We start from the raw sequence: 22,570 nt of genomic DNA on the forward strand, positions 1-22,570 counted from the left end.
TCTTCCTGTCCCCACACCCTCACACCCCCGGAGCCGTCCCCTTCCCTCCCCAGGCAGTCTGACCTTGACCTGTCTGAGGCATCCTAAGTCCCACAGCTTCCCCAGTGCTGTGCACTCTGACCCCGGCCTATACTGGTTGTTGAGGCTAAGAGCTCAGCCAATGATGAATGAGGTGGAGAAGTGTTTAGGGCTTCTGAGTGCTGCCCCAGCTGTAACTTGATACATCTGTTGCACTTTCTGTAGGAAAAGCAACAATTTAGTCAATGTTCTTTTAAATCATGCCCATTTCTTCTAGACATAAAGTAAGGTTCAAATAAGAAAAAGATTTAAAAATCATCTGTAATCTCTCTACCCACAGTTAATCATTAATAACATTAAAAATAGTATTATTGGGCTTCCCTGGTGGCGCAGTGGTTGAGAGTCCGCCTGCCGATGCAGGCGACACGGGTTCCTGCCCCAGTCCGGGAAGATCCCACATGCCGCGGAGCGGCTGGGCCCGTGAGCCATGGCCGCTGAGCCTGCGCGTCCGGAGCCTGTGCTCCGCAACGGGAGAGGCCACAACAGTGAGAGGCCCGCGTACCGCAAAAAAAAAAAAAAAAATAGCATTATTAATGTGAGAATGAGTACATAGCTAATTAATATATAGAATGAAGAGCATAAAGTGAAATGTAGAATACCCGGTCCCACCCCCCAGGGTTAACCACCATGAACATGTGGTTATACTCTTGTCTAGCCTTAAAAAAACTATAAAGCAACTCAAAAAAAACAGCAACAGTACTGTAAACAAATAATAAAAATTCCGCAAAACCTACTAAGATGAATTCCATTTCTTTAAAAAAAAATCCTAGTCTTGTTTTTACAAATGGCTAAACTACTCTAATGGCCGACGTGCTTGTAATTGTACGTGAGCTGTATGGTCTCTCAAACCCTCTCAGATACTCAGTGTACAGGATTGAGGAGTACTCTCGCAATATGTGTTTGGTCACCCATCGAATACCTGCATTTTATAAATGGTGAAAAGAGCACAGCTGAAAACGAGCTCTTAACCTGCCTTTACTAGTTACTGGCTGAACTAAGTAAAGAACCCTGGAGTCTTGAGTTTCTATTTGTGGTCTCTGTTCCTCATCCCTGAGGAACTGACAGCTACGTGGCACCATAAGTGACAGCCTGGATAAATAAATAGTAAGTGTGAAGTGCTTTTATTTAACCTCCAAGGTTAAATGAAGTTCAAGGTGAAGCCATAGAGTTTACCTGTCAATATGGGCCTAGTTTTGACTATTTTCAAGAATCTTGCCTTTGTGGCTGATTTATTTTCTTTAAACATGCTTTATGTTTCCAGAATCAGCTACAAGGCTGGCCTTGGAAAAGCAACCTCCTTACTCCCAGGAGAAATTGGTTACATTTGCAAAACAGTTTGAAAAGTTAACCTCTGAAATGGATTCTGTATTTGTCTATTTACTTTCATAGCAGGGCAGGAGATACAGACGCCACAACAGACAACAGTGACAACCTTACAAAAGTCACTCTCGTGTTCCACCCTTGCTAGGGCTCAGTTCTACACTCAGATTTTGCTCTTGGGAATTTTTTGGGTTTTTTAACCATATATTTACCCTTTCCTTCCCAGCATCTAGTGCAGGAAAGGGTCCGTAACAGGCCTATAATTGTAGGCTAGACTGAATGATTGATACAATAGTTAATTTTATTTTCATCCATTCATTCAACAAGCCTATCCTGAAGACTTTCTACTTGCCAGGGCACCGTGCTAGGGGCGGGGAAATGCACACGTGAGGTCCATTGGCCTTCATCACCCACCTCTAACCCTGTGAGTCTCCCCTGTTTAGCATCAGCTGGAAGCGGAAACCTACATTTCCCAGAAGTCTTAGCAGCAAGACTTCTGGGTGCAGTTAAGGTTCTGCCATCACGTAATGTCTGGAAGACAGAAAGAAGGCAGAAGTCATTCTTCCTGTGATAGTCGTGGCTGACTGGTTCCGGCAGATGTGAGTATTTCCATGGCCAAACTCCACATTCCACCATTTGGCCATCCTCTTCTTGGACGTGGGGCAGCTGTGGAAAGATCAGCAGTTTCCAGACCTCTGATTACAACCATGGCAAAATGACCCTGAAGCCAGAAGTCTCATGATAGCTTATATTCCAATGACTTTGTAAACGCTGAATCACCACTTGCTTGAAACACCTCAGGTGGTTTCTATTTTCATACTGAATCTTTTCAGATGAAAGGAATAAGGAGGATTGCCCTTAAGAAACTTACCATCTAGTAGAGGGGAGAGACAATGCAAGATGATTAGGGAGATAATAAAGGTGTGAATGCAACAGGTATTACGGGAGTAAAGAGTGAGAGCAGGGCCTGGTGAAGGGGTGTCCTAGGTGTCTATTACTGCATAGCAAACGTAGGGGTCCATGCCTCTCAGTTTTCTGGATCGACCGGACTTGGCTGGGCAGTACTGCTGGCCTTATGCAGTTGCAGTCAGATGGCGGCTGGGACTGGGGTTTTCCAGAGGCTCCACGGAGACACTGCGATGCCAGGGCCTCCCTCCGTCTCCACATCTCCCAGGGCTTCTCCTCTCCACGCAGCCTCTTCATGTAGTCTCGCCAGCAAGGTGGCTCCCAAAAGCACACACAAGTCAGGCCTTCCTTTAGGCCCAGAACTGGCATAGTGGGCGGGGACTACTCCAAGATGCAGAGACCAAGAGGCATGATTTATGGGGGCCGTCTCAGAGACTAGCTAGCCATCACAGAGGGACACTCTGGAAGCTGGGGAAGGTTCATGGAGAACGTCCAGTGGTTGATGAGCTACCAGACTTGAGAGAGGACCCAGGGCCTGGTCCAGAGCCCAGCAGAGCTATCACTCAATAAACCTCAATGTAGGGAAGGCTGGAGGAACAGAGGGAAAGCAGGCGGGCACAGGAAGGGTAAGTCGGTAGCCCTTCTGGTTTAGAGGCAGCCCAGTGGGTGCAGGACCTGCACATATACTCATGGGCTCAGAGAAAGGAGGTCCCTGAGGGTCCAGGCTGGGGGACTTGGACGTGACCCTTCAGATGGTGGAGGCTACTGAGCAGCTCTGGGTAATGGAGGGGCACAACCACATCCCCAAATTAGAAGGATCCCTTGGCCTAAGCGAAGTGAAGGGGTGGCCGGGGGGAAATGGAGCTGGAGATAGTGTGACCAGTGAGGCTCCCGCAGTGGGGCTGGTGAGAAAGGAGGAGGGTGTGAGGAAACCATGGTGGTGGGGAAGCAGAGGCGGAAATAGACTTGAGACAGTCCTGGAGGAGACAATGAACAGACCCAATATTCTATGATTTATGGTGTGATTAAGAGGATTTGAATACATATGAGGACACTTATCTTAATAGGGGGCCTTTCCCTCTGTATATTTTTATTATAAAATAATACATTATACAAACATACACATGTACGTGTGTATATGTATGATATATATATATATGATTTAAAAATAAACACAACATAAGAAATAGTACATTCCCAATGCTTCTGAAGTAAAACAAAATGTGAACTTTGTGTAACATGATGTTTTAAACTAATGATCCAGGTTTCCCCCCATCTCATTCCTTAATAACATGTCTTTGGAGACAAAAGACACCCTGTCTTTCTTCACAGGGATCCCATCTCACCAAAGCAGTATAAAAACATAACTTCAATAACAATTCAAACTCAAAGTCCAGGCCTTAAATGGATAAGCTAAGTAGTCGGATTTTTCCATATAGATAAACTTTAAGTCTATATGGGGTCCCCAAGGAGCCAAGAAGGGATGCTCAGCGAAACTTTTGGAAAAGAAGAATGTAAACCGCACAGTTTCCCCCTCCACGGTTCAGCCTCACCCTTAAAACACACTGACTTGCCTCCTGGTCCAAGATCTAGTCAGGAGACAGAAGAGAACCAAGTGACTCAGCAGGGAGAGGAATCAGGTCCATGAAAACTGAAAAGGTAGGAAGGGCCACTAAGCTGTCCAGGAGGTAGTAACTGCAAAACCCAGCTACCACCCTAGGGCTGGGGCGACAAAATAGAGGTTGTAAATTTAAAAACCTTAGAAACCTGAAGGAGGCGGCCCCTGGGGCTGAGACGCACATCTCTGGGGGGGGCTGCCTGCCAACAGTGGTGACGCCCTTGTGAGGTGGTTGATGCCTTGAGGGGGTGCTGACACTGGGAAAAGTGCACACTGGATTACGCTGCTGCTCGTGGAGTAAACCGCCGCTATCAGAAGACGCCTGGCCTGGCTCTCAGGAGGCGAACAGGAAGCAGAAAGGAAGAAACAAGTCCTGCCTTCAGCCCTCCAGCCTCCCTGCAGCACCTCCTCCTGACTGGCAGATCTGAACCAACGGCCAGATGCCAAGGGAGAAAAGCACTTCTCCTGTGTCGGCTCAGCTCCTGCATCACTAGGCAGAGTACGGAAGGGTGGGTCTGACGACTAGAAGTAAGAGCTTAACCACTGTATCTGGAGTGAAAAATATTTGACATGAGTTCTACCCCACCGCCCTGCTCTCCCTTCTCTTTCATTTTTAGCCCAACTGTCTCCCTCCAAAGAGAATTTGAGTCACTTTCCAATACAGGCACATACTTAATAGGACATTAAAAAAAAAGGGGCTTAAAAGAGATAAGAAAGAAACACCAAACACCAATTCAGAACAGTGTTTTCCAAACTTTGTATGGCAATCAAGGTAGAAATATATTTTATATTATGATTTATTAGACATATACATACATAACTGAAAAAGTTTCATGAAGCAATCCTTATCCTCACTATGCATAATGCACTCTTATATTTTCTATTTTTTTTTTATAAATTTATTTATTTATATTTTGGATGTGTTGGGTCTTCGTTGCTGCGTGCGGGCTTTCTCTAGTTGCGGTGAGAGGGGGCTACTCTTCGTTGCCGTGCGCGGGCTTCTCTTGTTGAGGAGCACGGGCTCTAGGCACACAGGCTTCAGTAGTTGTGGCACGTGGGCTCAGCAGTTGTGGCTTGAGGGCTCTAGAGTGCAGGCTCAGTAGTTGTGGCGCACGGGCTTAGTTGACCCGCGGCATGTGGGATCTTCCCGGGCCAGGGCTCGAACCTGTGTCCCTTGCATTGGCAGGCGGATTCTTAACCACTGTGCCACCAGGGAAGCTCCATAATGCACTCTTATATTTTCTATTTTATTTTATTTAATTAAAAAAATTCTGATAACAACCCATGACACTGACATTATCAATGGCTAATACGTTGCAACCTCCTCTTTTAAAAATGTTGATTTAGAGGAAGAAGAGATACAATGTTTTATAAGGACATATAACATTGACGGTCATTTCCATACCAAAAAGTACTTTTCACATACATTATTTAACCCTCACAACAATCCTGTGAGATGGGTATTTCCCCCAATTTACCAATGAGAAAACAGACGTAAAGATACAACGTCATTTGCCATGTAGTTCAGAAGAGTGATGAATGGTGAACGCAGAAATGGAAGCCAACTTTTTCTGATGGAAAATCTCAGGCTTCCTCAATCTGCTTTGCCAGGCTGAGAGACACGGTTGAGTTTAGTTTCGAGCTTTCGAGCAGGCAAGGCAAACAATACCTTGTACAGTGTTCACTGTCTGATGAAAGTAAGCATGCACATTTGTCCGAACAAACTTCCTTCTTGCACTAAATCCCAGCACATGGGTTCCACAAGTGGGCTATGTATAATAATGAGTATTGGGCTTCCCTGCTGGCGCAGTGGTTGAGAGTCCGCCTGCCGATGCAGGGGACATGGGTTCGTGCCCCGGTCTGGGAAGATCCCACATGCCGCAGAGCGGCTAGGCCCGTGAGCCATGGCCACTGAGCCTGAGCGTCCGGAGCCTGTGCTCCGCAACAGAAGAGGCCACAACAGTGAGAGGCCCGCGTACCACAAAAACAAAAACACAATAATGAGTATTGTTTTCATCTGTGCCTTTTGCAGAAGGCACCAAATTATGAGGAAAAAATTTTAAATGCAGACTCTTGGTAACAGTGGTGGAGACAGCTAGCTGTCCCCAGTATCCATTCTACCCTTCCTCCTTTAATGCTGTTCCCTCCCATTAAAAACATTTTTTTAGTTATTATTTTATTTATTTTTTTAATTAAAAAAATTTTTTTTGAATTTTATTGTATTTATTTTTTTATACAGCAGGTTCTTATTAGTTATCCATTTTATACATATTAGTATATATAGGTCAATCCCAATCTCCCAATTCATCACTCCCCTCCTGCCACTTTCCCCCCTTGGTGTCCATACGTTTGTTCTCTACATCTGTGTCTCAGTTTCTGCCCTGCAAACGGGTTCATCTGTACCATTTTTTCTAGGTTCCGCATATATGCGTTAATATACGATATTTGTTTTTCTCTTTCTGACTTACTTCACTCTGTATGACAGTCTCTAGATTCATCCACGTCTCTACAAATGACCCAGTTTCGTTCCTTTTTATGGCTGAGTAATATTCCATTGTATATATCCATTCGTCTGTCGATGGGCATTTAGGTTGCTTCCATGACCTGGCTATTGTAAATAGTGCTGCAATGAACATTGGGATGCATGTGTGTGTGTGTGTGTGTGTGTGTGTGTGTGTGTGTGTGTGTTTGGTACACGGGCCTCTCATTGTTGTGGCCTCTCCTGTTGCGGAGCACAGGCTCTGGACGCGCAGGCTCAGCGGCCATGGCTCACGGGCCCAGCCGCTCCACGGCATGTGGGATCTTTCCAGACTGGGGCACGAACCCGTGTCCCCTGCATTGGCAGGCGGACTCTCAACCACTGCACCACCAGGGAAGGCCGCATGTGTCTTTTTGAATTATGTTTTTCTCTGGGTATATGCCCAGTAGTGGGATCGCTGGGTCATATGGTAATTCTGTTTTTAGTTTTTTTAAGGAACCTCCATGCTGTTCTCCATAGTGGCTGTATCAATTTACATTCCCACCAACAGTGCAAGAGGGTTCCCTTTTCTCCGCACCCTCTCCAGCATTTGTTGTTTGTACATTTTCTGATGATGCCCATTCTAACTAGTGTGAGGTGATACCTCACTGTAGTTTTGATCTGCATTTCTCTAATAATTAGTGATGTTGAGCAGCTTTTCATGTGCTTCTTGGCCATTTGTATGTCCTCTTTGGAGAAATGTCTGTTTAGGTCTTCTGCCCATTTTTGGATTGGGTTGTTTGTTTTTTTAATATCGAGCTTCATGTGCTGTTTATATATTTTGGAGATTAATCCATTGTCCGTTGATTCATTTGCAAATATTTTCTCCCATTCTGAGAGTTGTCTTTTCATCTTGTTTGTAGTTTCCTTTGCTTTGCAAAAGCTTTTAAGTTTCATTAGGTCTCATTTGTTTAGTTTTGTTTTTATTTCCATTTCTCTAGGAGGTGGATCAAAAAAGATTTTGCTGTGATTTACGTCAAAGAGTGTTCTTCCTATGTTTTCCTCTAAGAGTTTTATAGTGTCCAGTCTTATATTTAGGTCTCTAATCCATTTTGAGTTTATTTTTGTATATGGTGTTAGGGAGTGTTCTAATTTCATTCTTTTACATGTAGCTGTCCAGTTTTCCCAGCACCAGTTATTGAAGAGACTATCTTTTCTCCATTGTATATCCTTGCCTCCTTTGTCATAGATTAGTTGACCATAGGTGCAGGGATTTATCTTTGGGCTTTCTATCCTGTTCCATTGATCTATGTTTCTGTTTTTGTGCCAGTACCAATATTGTCTTGATTACTGTAGCTTTGTAGTATAGTCTGAAGTCAGGGAGCCTGATTCCTCCAGCTCCGTTTTTTTCCCTCAAGACTGCTTTGGCTATTTGGGGTCTTTTGTGTCTCCATACAAATTTTAAGATTTTTTGTTCTGGTTCTGTAAAAAATGCCACTGGTAATTTGATAGGGATTGCATTGAATCTGTAGATTGCTTTGGGTGGTATAGTCATTTTCACAACGTTGATTCTTCCAATCCAAGAACATGGTATGTCTCTCCATCTGTTGGTATCATCTTTAATTTCTTTCACCAGTGTCTTATAGTTTTCTGCATACAGGTCTTTTTTCTCCCTAGGTAGGTTTATTCCTAGGTATTTTATTCTTTTTGTTGCAATGGTAAATGGGAGTGTTTCCTTAATTTCTCTTTCAGATTTTTCATCATTAGTGTATAGGAATGCAAGAGATTTCTGTGCATTAATTTTGTATCCTGCTACTTCACTAAATTCATTGATTAGCTCTAGTAGTTTTCTGGTAGGCTCTTTAGGATTCTTTATGTATAGTATCATGTCATCTGCAAACAGTGACAGTTTTACTTCTTCTTTTCCAATTTGGATTCCTTTTATTTCTTTTTCTTCTCTGATTGCTGTGGCTAAAACTTCCAAAACTATTTTGAATAATAGTGGTGAGAGTGGGCAACCTTGTCTTGTTCCTGATCTTAGTGGAAATGGTTTCAGTTTTTCACCATTGAGAATGATGTTGGCTGTGGGTTCATTATATATGGCCTTTGTTATGCTGAGGTAAGTTCCCTCTATGCCTACTTTCATAAATAGAGGGTTTTATCATAAATTGGTGTTGAATTTTGTCAAAAGCTTTTTCTGCATCTGTTGAGATGATCATATGGTTTTTCTCCTTCAATTTGTTAATATCGTTTATCACATTGATTGATTTGCGTATACTGAAGAATTCTTGCATTCCAGGGATAAACCCCACTTGATCATGGTGTATGATCCTTTTAATGTGCTGTTGGATTCTGTTTGCTAGTATTTTGTTGAGGATTTTTGCATCTATTTATTTATTTTTTTAATTAAAAAACAATTTTTAAAGAATGGTGTTTTTTTTTAAAATATATTTTATTTATTTATTTGGTTGCACCAGGTCTTAGTTGCAGCTCGCGGGCTCCTTAGTTGCGGCTCTTGCCAGCTCCTTAGCTGTGGCACTTGGGATCCTTAGTTGTGGCTTGCGGGCTTCCTTAGTTGCGGCTTGCTGGCTCCTTAGTTGTGGCATGTGAACTCTTAGTTGCAGCATGTATGTGGGATCTAGTTCCTTGACCAGGGATTGAACCCGGGCCCCCTGCATTGGAAGCTCAGTCTTAATCACTGCGCCACCAGGGAAGTCCCTTTTTAAATTAAAAAAGAAAAACCTCTCCCATTTTTAATTAGACAAACGACCATCCAGAATAAAGACTACACTTTCCAACCTGCCACGCAACCATGAGTTTTCATGTAACTAAGTACTGTTCATGAAGTGTAAGCAGGTGTGGTGTCACTTCCTTGAAGTGTCATTCAAGAAAAGGGGATGGTATTCATTTTCTATTGCTGCAAAGACAAATTCCTACACAGCAGCACAGAATAACAAAAATGTATGCTCGCTCAGTTTCTGCAGGTCAAGAGCGCCCCTTTGGCTCAGCAGGTTTACCTGCTCTGGGTTTCACAAGGTCAAAATCAAGTTGCTGGCCAGCTGAGCTCTGCTAGGGAGGCTCTGGGAAGAACTTGGGTTGCTGGCAGAATCCAGGTCCTGTGGTTGTAGGACTGAGGTCACCATTTCCTTGCCAACTGTCACCTGGAGGCATCCCTTAGCTCCTGGAGGCCTCTCTCCAGTCCTGACACGTGGGTCCTGCATCCCAGAGCCAGTAATGGCATCTGGAATCCTCTCACACACAGAATCTCTCTGACTTTTCCTTCTGCTGAGCTCTTGGATTCCGGCTGGAGAAAATTTTCTGCTCTTAAGCGTTTGTATGATTAGATTGGGCCCACCAGATAATCCAGGATTAAGTTAAGTTAAGGTCCCCAACTTAACTACATCTGTAAAGTCATTTTTGTCCTATAACAGAACATACCCACAGGTTCAAGGGATTACGAGGTGGACATCTTTCAGGGATCAATATTCCACCCATCATAGGGGCCTACCCTTCTTCCTTTGTTTCTTCCCTCCTGCTGCTTAGAAAGTGGGTGTCATAGCTGGAGTGCCCTATGGGACCGTGAAATGAGGGGCTAATTTAGGGGTAGCAGAAAGGGAAGTCAAAGTAACCTGGGCCCCAGGCAATTCTGCAGCAATATTCCAGTCCTGAATCACCTGCCTCCAGACTTCTGTGTAGGAGAGAAATTAACTTCACTCTTCAGCCTCTGCTATTTGGGGTTTCCAGTAGTCACAGCCAAACCTAACCACACAGTAGCATCTAAGGAAATGACTTATTAAGGAGGTCTGGGACATTCACCTATTTGGGGGAGCCTATGGACCCCTAAACAAATTCCACTTTGTAAAGAGACTTTCTATCTTTGGTCAACAGACAATCCCTAAATTAGTTCAAACATGTCTACCTTTCATATAAAGCTGGTTGAATTGGGGCATCAGTGCTGTCTGAACTGTAACTTCAGCATGACTGGTTTTGCCTCTTTATTTGACAGAGTTAGTAGTTTATTTTTGCTCCTGCTTGGTCAGCACCAATGTGGTTTTTCAGCCCAGACACTCTCTTGTGAAGATCCAGGACAATACCTAGCTACGCCCATCAGAGGGAGGATCTGAGGACCCAGACAAAAGGGCACACATTCATTTTGTGTCACTTGTTGTCAGCTCTGAGGTCTTCTGCGCGAAGTGCTGTCCTTGCTCTAGTGAGATGAGAAAGACCTCAGTTTCTGGAGGAACCACCCCACCCACCCGTGTATGCGCTCTTACATACATGATTGTATTTAACCCTCACTCAATCACATGAGATCGCATTACCGGTAATTCACAGGCGAGTAGACAGACTCAGAGGGATTAAGTTATTTGCCCTTGTTCAGAAGAGCCATAAATAGTGGATGCAGAAGGGGAAGTTAAACCCTTCCCAGAGCGCTGAGAGCCAGCACTGTTAATTTCTGTATTTGTCCAGCGATCCTCCCCTCTCTTCTCCACTGGATCTCAGGACAACAGGCGACATGAAAGTTGGCTTGTGCTTTACAAAGTCTGCGTGTTTGTGTGTCTCCTCATCTAGAGGAGAAATAATCTGTACTTCTGGTCGAGAAAATTAGACTTTCAACATTAAATTAAAATAAACCTTGCATTTATTTATTGCAATAAATTCAATTGTACAGTATTTTCAATTTGTTTTTAAATCTTGGAGATTATTTTGTACATTTTATTGTGTTTCTAGAACTACTGAAGTGGAAATAGTTCCAGGTAATATAGCAATTTCAAATTGGCAATATCCAGACATATCCAGATGTGTGAAACTTCTGAATTTTTTAGAGCATGTATAAGTAGGAGAAATGATTTTTCAAATTCTCATTACCTTGGACATAAGACTAATTGAGAATTCAGGAAAATATTAGAATTTATTCAAATGATACAAATTACAGCAAAAACACTTACAATTTTGTATGTGTAATGATGACTAGATGTGAGAGTTCAGTGTATTCTATAATGCAGACAAGAATCTTGACTGTATGCTGATGAAACAGCAAATATTTAAGGTGTTTATATGTTCTGTGTTTAGGGAAAGACTAAACAATTCAACTTGAAAGTGAATTATAAAATATTGCTTAAGGCTAGAGCTATCTATGCTTTCAAAAGCCATAGCATTTCACTTATAGAGAAAAATAATTTTAGTTAAAAAGGAATAAAATTTTATTGTCCATTCTATCTCATGATATATAAATGTAGCATACTTTAATATGGGAACCTGGCATTGGCAGGTAATCACTAGGTAGCCTAAAAGACCTGTATCCGTCACCTTCACTCTCTAAACAGCTACCGGTAGCTACTATTTGTAGAGCTTCACCTCTTCTTCCTACTCGGAGTCACCCGCAGATCCTTTCCCCACAGCTGTCCACAAGCTGCTACAAGCTGTCCACATGTAGCAATTTCCTGAAGGCTGGCTGCCAGCTGAGTGGCTCCGTCACTCCCAGTTCTTTTTCAGGGAAGCCTTTCTGCTTCCTGTTGCCCTGCCTCGGCTTCCCATTAGGTTTATTGCTCCCCCATCTAGCTTGTCAGAATGGCTGTGAGTAAAATTTGATTTAGTGTTAACCCAGAACTTCCCTCTTCTGACCCTTCTAAGTACTTGATTTTCAGGAGGGTTTCTAGGTGATGCTGTTGAAGTATGAAAGACCTCAGTTGTGAACTTTTTTCTTAGAAAAACAATTTTAATTCCTTATGCAATCGTGCAATACTTCAGCAATCAGCCAGCTTCTACCAAAGTTCCAACTTGTGTTCTTCTAAAGACAGCTTTTCCTGCCTGCAAACACTGTGTCAACAGAGAGAATTGAGACAGTTACCTGAGTGGACAGTTTTTGTCAGCAGCAATGTCATCAGGCCCTTGGGAGATGGCTGCGCTGGGCGGGGAAATAAAAAGAGTATATAGTAAGGTGTCCGTGGTTCCTACCTACACCCTGATCATTGTCACCACTGCAGTCCACATAAGACATACCCTAAACACATGCACACAAAATGCACACAGGCCAACAAACAAAACCAGACACACGAAGATAGACTCACCCTAAGACACACCCACACCTACATAGAAACCCAGATCTGGGGAGAAAGAGAAGGAGGAAGAGAATGGGAATGGAAGAACAGGCAGACTTCACCGACTTGAAAGGGCAATGCCATACTTAGATTTCATTCAAACTTAAATGCATTGAACGGAACTGGTTGAAGGAGAGGATGTGGAGAGAGGGACGGCCCTGGACGCAGGGCCAAGATTAATCTGAGAAATCAAAGCAGCCTTTGTGGTTCAAAAGGAGAAATTTGGGGAACCTGAGTGACTCCTATGGACTCTGATCAATTCACCGATAATCAGTCCAATCTCCGATTGGGACGACCAGGCAAGTGCGGCTTCCAGACGTGTCGGCACAGAGAGCAAGAGCCCAGTAAACCTTGCTGGATGCATTCTGGCGCCAGTCCCGGATCGAAAGGGGCAAGTGAATTGCAGATGCCAAACCCGTTGAAAACAATAGGCAGGACCTGAAATCACCACCAACTCAGATGTTGTTATTGCGTGGTATGAGTTTGGCTTTTAAGGTGAGAACGTCTTTGAGTAACCGTAAGCAAAACTACAGGAAGGACTTTATCGCGAAAGAAAGGGGGACTTTGTCGGGCACTGTTGCGGACACCATGAGACCCGACGCTGTGCACGAGGAGGCCCGGGTCCTCGACCCCGGCGCCGGCTCCCCGTGGCTCCTGGTGTTGGATGTGTGTGTGTGTGGCGCGGAGCCCGCGCGGGATCTTGCGGCGCCCGCGCGGGATCTTCCGGAGCCCGGGACTACAGTCGTGGGCTGAGCCCGGCCAGTGCTGCAGCCGCCTGGTCTGCGCGCGCCATCGGCGCCCAGCGGCGCTCCACGATCGTACCTCACCGCGGATGGAAGATTCCGGGAGGAACGGTGGGGTTCATGGTCCAGCGGGGATGCCCTTCGGAGAGTGGCGGACGTGGAGGCGCGGACGGCGAGCCGCGGATGCTGCGGCGCTCGGGCCGACGCGCGGTCGCAGCGGCTGTGCTCTGCGTTGGCCGAAACCCCGTCTCCCTCCGCGCCGAGGCCGCTTTCCCGGGCGTTCGCGGTGTGCGTCTGTTCACTGAGGCCGAGGAGCGCGCCGTGCCTGAGGAGCAGAGGGAGGCTGGCAGCCCCACAGCGGAGGTGGGTACCACAGTCACCTCGGGTTCCGGCACCCGGAGGTAGCTTGAGTGGCCGAAAGAGGCCGGGCTGGCTGATTTGTTTCGGGCTCCAGGGAGGTCTCACTGTTCAGGACTCCTCACGCGAGAGTCTGGGCCGCGTGCGTGGGCTCGGCTGGCAGGTCCGAGCGCCCCAGCGCCCCGTCGGCCGAGGGTGGCCGCTCAGACTCGGAGACGCGCACGTCCAGCCGCACGCGGGTCGCCCGGTGGGGCCTGACCTGGACCCAGTGGCCGGAGGAGTCGGGACTACGCGCTCCGTCCCGCTTCGGGTGAGGCCCCGCGTGGCTGCGGCCCGAGCTCGGTCGCCCTCCTTCCTGTCTTACGGGCGCATCTGGCGTGCCGGGCTCCGCTCTCCGCCGCCTCCCTTGGTCTCCCTGGGTCTCCCTGGGAGACCGGCCTCTAATGGCAACTACACTTCGCCGCCGCCACCACGTGCCCTGGCGACTGTGCGCCAGGCCCGGTAATAAACTTGAAGGACATCATCTCATTTCGTCCTTGTGCTGAGCCCATTTTATGGAAGGGGAAACACAGAATTCAGGGGTTTGTTCCAGGGCCCGCGTAGTTAAGGGTTGGGGGGACCGAAAGACGGGCCTCTTCTGCGCGGAGGCACCAGCCCCGGCGGCCGGAGCCCCAGCCCAGCAGAGCGGCAGAGCCGCACGCCGGCCGGAGTCAGACCGCGCCCTCCGCCGCCGAGCCCGGCCCCGGGCGGCCCGCGCCTCTTCTCCTCGGGTTGGCGAACCCTGGAACCCCCAGCGGGGAGGCCGCGGCGCGCGTTTGGGCCCGGAGCCTCGGAGAGGGCGGCGGCTTCCGCGTGGAGCCCTGAAGACCTCTTTGGCCTCAGAGGACAAGCCTCCGCACCTCCAGCAACCGGGCGGCCGAGCTCCAGCAGGTAGGTCCTCCCTCCACCCCACAGCATCAGCTTCCCTGGTGTCAGATGAGGACAGCCTCTCCTGGTGAAGGATGCTGTGGGCAGTCTATTTATGAGGAAGGGCGGCGTTAAAACTAGGACGCGCTCAGTAAAGATCAGTGGTTATATGAACAAGAGGAGGTTTGTCAAAGGAGAGGGGCTGCAGGAGACTCGGGAAGTCTCTGCAGCTGCGATTCCCCAGCTGCTTCCGAAAATGATGATGATAATAAAACAACCAATATTTGTGGAGGGATAACTACTTTCTAGATACTGAATTCAGCGCTTTACATGTATTCTTTGGTTTAAACCTCACAACTCTATGAGGAGGTATCCGCTTTCACTTTACGGATGAGAAAAGCGAGGCAGGGGGAAGTGGAGTAATTTTATCAGGGTCACGGCTGGTATTTGAGGGACCCGAGGTCTGAATGTAGTCTTGCTAGACTCCAGAGCCCAGGCGGGTGTGGAGAGGCTGCAGGGGCTCACAGCCTGTGAGACGTCTCACTGATGAGGAAGTTCTCCTTTCTGATCCACAGAACCTTCTTTTATTCGGAGGGGCGTTATGACTCGATTTCTCTCTCTCTCTCAAGAAAACCGCACACGCACAAAAAAACAATAACAATAAAACCCAAAAAGCAGAAACAAAAACCACCAACAAAGCAAAAACAAACCCTGCATCTCTTTGCAAACGAAAATAATAGCGGCGACTCTTGGGAGTGAGCCGTTGTCTCGGAACCGGTGGAAACGCTGGGGAGGCGCCTTCAGGCGTGCACTGGGGCTGTGCTGCCCGTCCAAGGGCCGCGGGGAGGAGCAGGGTGGCCCGGAGGTTGGAAGCCCACTACGTCGGGGCCTGTGTTCCCCTAACACAAGACACTCTTGGCCCTCAGGCTCCAGGGGTGGAAACTCATCCAGAGCAACACTTCCTTCGGAGGAGCCCCCGAAAAACGCCTCGCCTGGACGGCCGCTTTGGGCGTTTCTCTGTCCCCCTCGGTGCGGGGCCGGGTGGCATCTCTGGCTCTGCACTTATTCATCGACAGCCTGCCACACTCCGAAACTCCATGCCTATGGGCTCTACTGCCTAAGAAATTAATTCATTTTCAGAAGTGACTCCTAAATTTACAATGAAACAAAACAAAACACCTGAAAATCCACCTGCTGATACGCTTTCCCAACCTAAAACCCAAACGTGGTGCCTAACCGGGTTTTCCCTGGTTAGTGCCAAAAAAAAAAAAAATGCTGCTTTAATTTTTTAAATGAATTGGAATCATTGCACTGCAAGAAGGGTTTGATACAAAGCGAGCGGAATCAATTTTCTTCTCTTTCCACGTTATCTGTATTTATTAAACGTTTTCCACAAACATCATCTGAACACGAGGCCCAGACCCTGAAACAAGCAACTGACCTGGAAACCACAGACCTGTTTGCAAAGAACTGTTAGGTAATTTTAAAACTTTAAATAAAAATAACCATCTTGCCTGAAATTCCCCAACCACATACATTTTCATCATCTCTAAGGATGAGGAAGTCATACCCTGTGGATAGTTTCCAAGGTGGGTCAGGCCACCCTGATTGTCCCCACACAGTCTTCCCTGCCCTGAGATCAGGAACCAGATCCCCATCTGGAATAGAAAGCTCCAGATATCTTCAGTGTAGTGATTGCTCAGGGGCCGTCTTTCTTCCCCCAAACCTTCGCTCCAGGCCCATCTCCCCTTGCCGTCTCTGGGAGTTTGGGCACAAAGGGGTGTACAGCGATGCTGTCGCTGCCCCTGTGCCCCAGCCCTGCCACCACCCAGCCACGCTTGCAAGACATTCTTTTCTTCAGAGGAAAGAGGTGGAGGCTGAAGGATGTGTACTGGTGAAGGATGTGGTTCTGCTAAAAGGATTAAAAAAGAAGAGGAGAAGGAGGAATTATTCTATTCCATGGGCATTGATTTCACTAGGTCTTTGAAACTTCAGATGTTTCCTTTCAGTTATTTCTAAACGTTAAGGCAGAGGCTGGAGTAAAAATGGCTCTGTTCCCCGGGCAGGTTGAGGCGCTCCATCCAGTTTGCCTGCTGTGTTGGGGACGGTTCCAGTTTGTGTAGTTTCTGTTGTCTTTTGAAGAGCCGGCTTCTCTAAAGAGGTCCACGGTTCTGGAGTGATGGTACCTGCACGGCAGCACAGACGTTGCCAGTCCAACAGTATCACCCAAAGAGGCCCCAGATATTTCAGAAAACGTCTCTTCTCCTTCCAGAAGGTGGGCCAACGTCTCCCCACCGCGCCCCAGTTGGCACTAGGCGCCTCACAGCCCGGGCTCTCCCCTCCAGTCTGGGGTGGGCCGCCCAGCTCCTGCCCCAGCGAACGGCCTGGACCAGTGGTCACACCCGGGGTCCTGGGTCCGCGCCTCCCTCCTTTGCGGGTGGCCGATGCCACCGGGCAGGGAGGAGCCCCATCTCTCACCGAGATTCTTGCGGTCGCAGAGGCGCCACACTGGAAGGCTGAGGCGACGCGCTAAGGCCAGGCGGCAGGCGGCCCTCCCGGGCGGCGGCGGGGACCGCGGGCGGCACAGCACCCCCGGGGGGCGGCGGGGGCGGCAGCGCCAGCAGCTCCTCGCCCGAGGTCACCGCGCAGTCCTGCTCGGGCTCCGCGTCCCTACCGCCCGCGGCCACGGTCCCGCCGCTGCGCTTCTTGTCCTCCTCCTTTTTCCACTTCATTCGGCGGTTTTGGAACCAGATCTTGATGTGTCTCTCTGTCAAGTTCAGCATGACGGCCAGCTCCACCCGGCGCGGCCTGGAGATGTATTTGTTGAACAGGAATTCCTTCTCCAGCTCCAGCAGCTGCGCGCGAGTGTAAGCGGTGCGCGTCCGCTTGTTCTCCTCTGGCTCCGCTGCGTAGGCACCACCTGCGGGCGACACAGCACGTGAATGTGGTCCCTGATCCCTGGCTTCTCCTGCCTGTCCCCACCCGTGCAGTCCAACCCTTTTGCCCCAATCCTAGGAGCCCTGACCCCTTCCCAGCCGCTCCGGCCACCGAGCTCAGGCCCTCTATCCGAGAGCCCAGTCTGGGGCACGCAGCCCTTCCCTAGTACGGTTTGCCTCTTCTTGGAGGTCAAAGCTGCATGGGTTCTCTCCGTGGCTCTATCAACGAGTGGTTCTAGAATGTTGGTTCACTTAACCGCTGTTTGGGTTGGTGCTGATTAAAATGCACATAACAGATATCTAAACCGACTGGATTCTACCAAGGCAAAAAAATGTCTTTAATACAGTACTTAAAAAAAACCTTTCTGACGATGACCCACAGTAACAAATACATTTCAAATCATCACCCAGTTCACACACTGATATGTGTAACTGCCACACAAAAAAATTTAGGACCTTAAACCAAACTTTACCACCTATGATGCTATCTAATTTCTCCTATTGTTTACTGTTTCATTAAAAACAAGGTTTCAACCCAGTAAATGGATTTCACGACCGACTAATGGGTGCAACCTTCAGTTTGAAAAACCTTGAGCTAATAAAATTCCCGAGGTTATGACATATATTGTCATATCTGACCATATATTATCTCTCTATCAAGTTATACTGTAGTCAGCCCCAACTCAAGAACTGGTAAATTCTCTATAATTGTCATTCTAACCTCGGCTGGGCACCTGCCCTGGACGAGAAGGGAGAAACCATTCTGAGCCCCGGAGAAGGTCAACCCCAGCCTCTGTGTCCTGGGCCCCAAATACTGGCCAAGGCAGGAGGGGAGGCTAGGGAGGGGAGCCTCGGGGCCGGATCCCCCACTGGGGAGCTGAGAGCCTGGCAGGGTAGAGGAGCCCCGAGCCCGGGTGGTGCGGAAGCGACAGCCAGGCCCGGCCTGGTAGATTAGCACCGCTCACCCGGTGTTTGTGGCTGTGCGCCTCCAGGCCCTGATCTTTTCCTTTCTGGGTGACATGCCGACTGCGCCCAGGCTGTGGACTCTGGGGCGGTGAGTTCCAGCGAAACACAGGGAAGAGTCCTAAATCGGCGTGTACGTAGGGCAGAGGTATGTGACATTTCTCCTGCAACTAGAGTTGAAAAGCTAGTGTGTGTGTTTCTAGAATACAAGCCACCAGGGGTTTCCCCCCCAGGCCAAAAGGAGGTGCCCAGAAGCCAAGGCAGAGGCTCCGGTCCGAGTCAGCAGAGTCCTGCTTGCTGGGGGCGTCTCTCGGAGTCTGAACACTTCCAAGCCTTCCTTGGCTTGGGAGAGAAACGAGGGAGCCTTAAAAGAACGTCTGAAAAGGTCCTCTGAAGTTCATAAATTCAACCCACAACCTCGCGGGGCTTTGGCCCTTTTTCGGCAGCCTCCCCAAAGCTCTCTGAGAGGCTGCGCAAGGCCCACTAGCCCAGGGGTGCTGTGCCTAGGATGAGTTGGCAGGGGGTGAAGGCGTAGGATGGAGGCTGTTGGGAAGACGTCAGGACCCCCAGCCTGCACTGTTCTCCAAGGCGCAGGGGGAGGCGTTTAGGGGCAAGCCCGCCAGCAAGGCAGCCGCCGTTCATTTCTTAGGGCGAGGGTTTTGGAAGTTCCTGTTGTTAGTAGTATGCATATCCGATCTACGTATAAAGGCCCTTTGGTCACTTCTTTCTCTCCAGGGGTGTGAAACCCCAGTAGGAGCGGGCAGGCGAGCTCCCAGACCCTTGAAGTTTGGTTCCTTCCAGAGCTTCCGGGGAGGACGGCCCTGGCTGCAGCAGCATCGTGCAAGCAGCTGCCCGGAGGGCGCCTCCCGCCCCCCAGCCCCCGGCGGGCTGAGCCTGCAGTGGGTCAGAGGGCGCAGGCAAAGGCCCCTCCGACCGCGACCCTCCAGCCCGAGGAAGTCACCCTTCCAGAGCTACCCCATGCCCCGGCAAGGCTGCCGATTTTCCTTCGGGTTTTCCTTTCCGGCTCTTTCGGTCCGCCCGAGCCCAAGCTCCACCCGAGCAGCTGTAACACCCCCGGGAGGTGGGAAGTTACCCCACCGCAGAAAGGCTTTTTCGGGTCCTCCCTCGCATTCTTCCTGGGGAGGCCGCGAGGAGGGCCGAGGATTCGAGAAATGCGCGCCCCCAGCCCCCAGCGCGCCGTGGGAAGGGGGCCCGGGCGGGAGGCAGCTCCTGGCAGGAGACTACGGACTGGGAGTCCCGCGCCCACGGCCCGGGGACGCCGTCCTCCCGCCTCCCAAGAATCCCGCATTTGCCAAGGTTCCGAGGCCTTTGGCCGCGGCCGCGTGGGCTGAGGAAGGGTCGTGCGGGGTTTCGCCACCGGTGGGGAAGATCGCGGCCGAGTTTGGACCCTGTTCTGCCTCAGGACCTGCCCGGTCCCCACACAGCCTTCGCGAGAAAGTGGGGAGAGGCGAGCCCCGGGGATGAGCCCGGATCTCCCCAAGCCCGTCTTGGCTGCGCAAGGGGCAGAGTTGCGCAGGCTAGCCAGACTCGGCAGGCGGGGGCCGAGGATTCCCGGGGCGGGGGGCGCGGGCACCTCCAGCCTCTTTCCCCTGACTCCCGACTGTTAGTTGGAAGGAAAAGAAAAGTCCACTATTTGCAGTGCAGGTGTGACTAGAAGTGGCTTCGGCACGGAAGCGATAAGATTGTGTGGCGGCCGCACAGGCCGCGCCAGAGCTCGCCGCCGGCTCTGGGCCGGGAAGACCTTCCGTTACAGGCCGGCGCCTGGGGCTCCCTGTTTCGCCTGTGCCAGAGGGCATCTGCTTCCTCGAACTGACTGGCAGGGACGCAGCGCGGGGAGAGCCCGTCAAACACTTCCGTTGGTTCAAAAGTGAATGAGCATCGCAGACGCCTCTCCCAGCTGCTCGGCTTCGAGGGTGAGCGACCAGTCCTCGGCCCTGCGGTGACCCCCAGCCCCGGCCGCTGGACACCTTGCACGCTTGGGTACGGCTTTCCTTCTCTGCTTTTCTGCACCTACTTAGTGCCCCTGAGACGGCCTGGCTTTCTTTACTGGAGCCGCCCGCGGGGGTTGGGGGCGGTGCTCAAGGCGAGAAGGGGCCCGGGGCTCCGAAGGCGCGCTCCGGCCGGGCCGGGAGCATCCCAGAGCCCTGCTTGGCTCCCTCGGCGCGCCCTCCCGGGAGTCCTGGGCGGGCGGACCCCCACCTGGGGGAGGATTGGAGGGTACGAGGCCTTGAGCTCGGCCAGGCCTAGGCTCGCAGGGAGAGCGCGGGCTCCTGGAGTTCAGCGGACAGGGAAGGAAGGACTTTAGGCTGCCAGGAAGAGAGCTGAGTGGGAAAGACGCTCCAAGTTGGACCAGAAAAGCGCTTCTTTGCAAAATGGCCTGGTTAGCTCCCTGTATGCTTTAGTCCGACTCTAGGTTATCCATAGGGTCTGGGGACGCAAACTGGGAGAGAGTCCTGGGAAGCGCTTGGAGGTAGGGGCAGCCGGGTGGAGACCGGGTGAGGACAAAGCGGGCGGGAGCCAGGCTTACCTGCCCACTGGCCTTTCCACGCGTGAGCCTTGGTAGACTTCATCCACGGGAAAGGCAGCTGGACGCGGCAGGGCTCCTCCAGGGCGCCCGGCTCAGCTCCATCCGGGAAGGGCCCGGCCGGCGGGCGGGGGAGCGCGAGCTGAGCCGGGAGGTGGTGGTGGAGGTGCGCCACCGCGGGGTCGTCGGCGAGCGGGGGCACCTCGTACGGGGAGATGTCCGGAGGGCTGCCCTGCTCCAGCGCGCTCAGGGCGCCCGGGAATGGAGGCGGCGGCGGCGGCGGCGGCGGCAGCGGCGGCAGCGGCGGGGGCTGGCGGCCCATGTACAGGCACGCAGGGGGGCTGGCGCTGAACTCTGGCGCCGGGCCCCGCTGGAACGCGCAAGGCTCCTTGTACAGCTGCGTGGCCGCGTAGTACTGCTCCTCGCCATTCATGGCTGCCGCCCGGCCTTGCGGACCGGGAGAAGGGGGCTGGAGCCAGGGACTTGGAGCTGTGCGGCGCTCCCACTCTCGGAGGCACCCCTGCAGCTTTGACAGCTCGGCACCGCTCGGAGAGGTGACCCGGTGCCGGCGGGACGGGCGGGCGGCCGCCGCGCCATAGGCTCCGCTGTGCCCCACGTGGCTCTGCCTGAGGCCATTATTGGCCTGGCTGGCTGCCTTAAGAAGCCGGGCCCAGGTACCCACGAGCGCCTGAACGTTTCAGTTTTCTCTTTCAGCCGAGTTTACTACACCTGTATGTGCAGTTGGCAGTACTCGCCAAAGTGGGGCACGAATGAAATTACTAGACTTTCTGTTCACTTATAGAAACATATTTTCCTCATACGTTAAAGTCTATTTTCCTTGTACGTTTGATAATATACATATTAGTTCATTGGTATAATTTATAAATATACATCTGTTGCGGTTGTACACAGACTTTTAAAAAATTGTCAGGGAATACGGTCAAAATATTTTGCGGACCCCAGCTCTACAGGTCGGAAGCAGTTGGTTCTATTTTATTTATGAAACTTGTACACAACCACGAGTGATGTCAGTGAACTGGCACATAAAGATCCAGGATTCGCAGTATGTTTTTGCCTGTGGCTGTGCTCCGGGGATTTCTGGAGTGTAAACTATAACTTCAGAAGCATTCACAGTGGCTTCTAAATTTTTTAAAACGGAAAGGCATTATTAATTTTTGATTTTGGGAAATTGGGGTTCATTTGGCCAGCTCAGAATGCAGGTTCCTACAGTGGCAAGGGGGAAAAGAAGTAGCGTCCCCTCTTGTGTCTCGGAGGCGGGGGCAGGGGCTTGGCCCCCGGTTTCCAGATCCTAGATGGCTCCTCACGGATCCCGAGACCTGGCCGGAGTCCGTCAGCTGCAGAACATCGATTCCCGCGTCCGACTGAAACAAGGCAGGCCTGGGAGAGGAGCGTTCAGAAAAGAAAGAAAAGCGCAGCGTTTTTATGACAATGTCAGTGTTTGGCTCCCACCGATTCGGTAACTTCTGGGCCCTCTGGGGTCCTCACTGAATAGAGATGCTTTTTCGGATCCAGTGGTGCAGACGGACTATCTCCGGGTCGCGTTGGCACATAGCCTCGGACCCAGGCAGGATCAACGCCGCCGACCGGTTCGCCTTAGGCGTCCTGCCGAAGTGACCAC

At 50.3% G+C, this 22,570-nt stretch overlaps 1 protein-coding gene across 1 annotated transcript; it reads right to left on the reverse strand.

Annotated features, from left to right (window-relative positions):
* Window positions 1–16,961: 16,961 nt before the first annotated feature.
* On the reverse strand, window positions 16,962–21,364 carry PDX1 (pancreatic and duodenal homeobox 1; the record flags this gene model as incomplete). Its single annotated transcript, XM_082675896.1, has 2 exons — window positions 16,962–17,407; window positions 20,935–21,364. The coding sequence occupies 2 exons, from the start codon at window positions 21,362–21,364 to the stop codon at window positions 16,962–16,964; spliced, it is 876 nt and encodes a 291-aa protein (XP_082532022.1).
* Between the last annotated feature and the right edge of the window lie 1,206 nt (window positions 21,365–22,570).

The sequence above is a fragment of the Grampus griseus genome, assembly GCF_964374135.1.
Source record: "Grampus griseus genome assembly, chromosome: 18".
Classification (NCBI taxonomy): domain Eukaryota; kingdom Metazoa; phylum Chordata; class Mammalia; order Artiodactyla; family Delphinidae; genus Grampus; species Grampus griseus.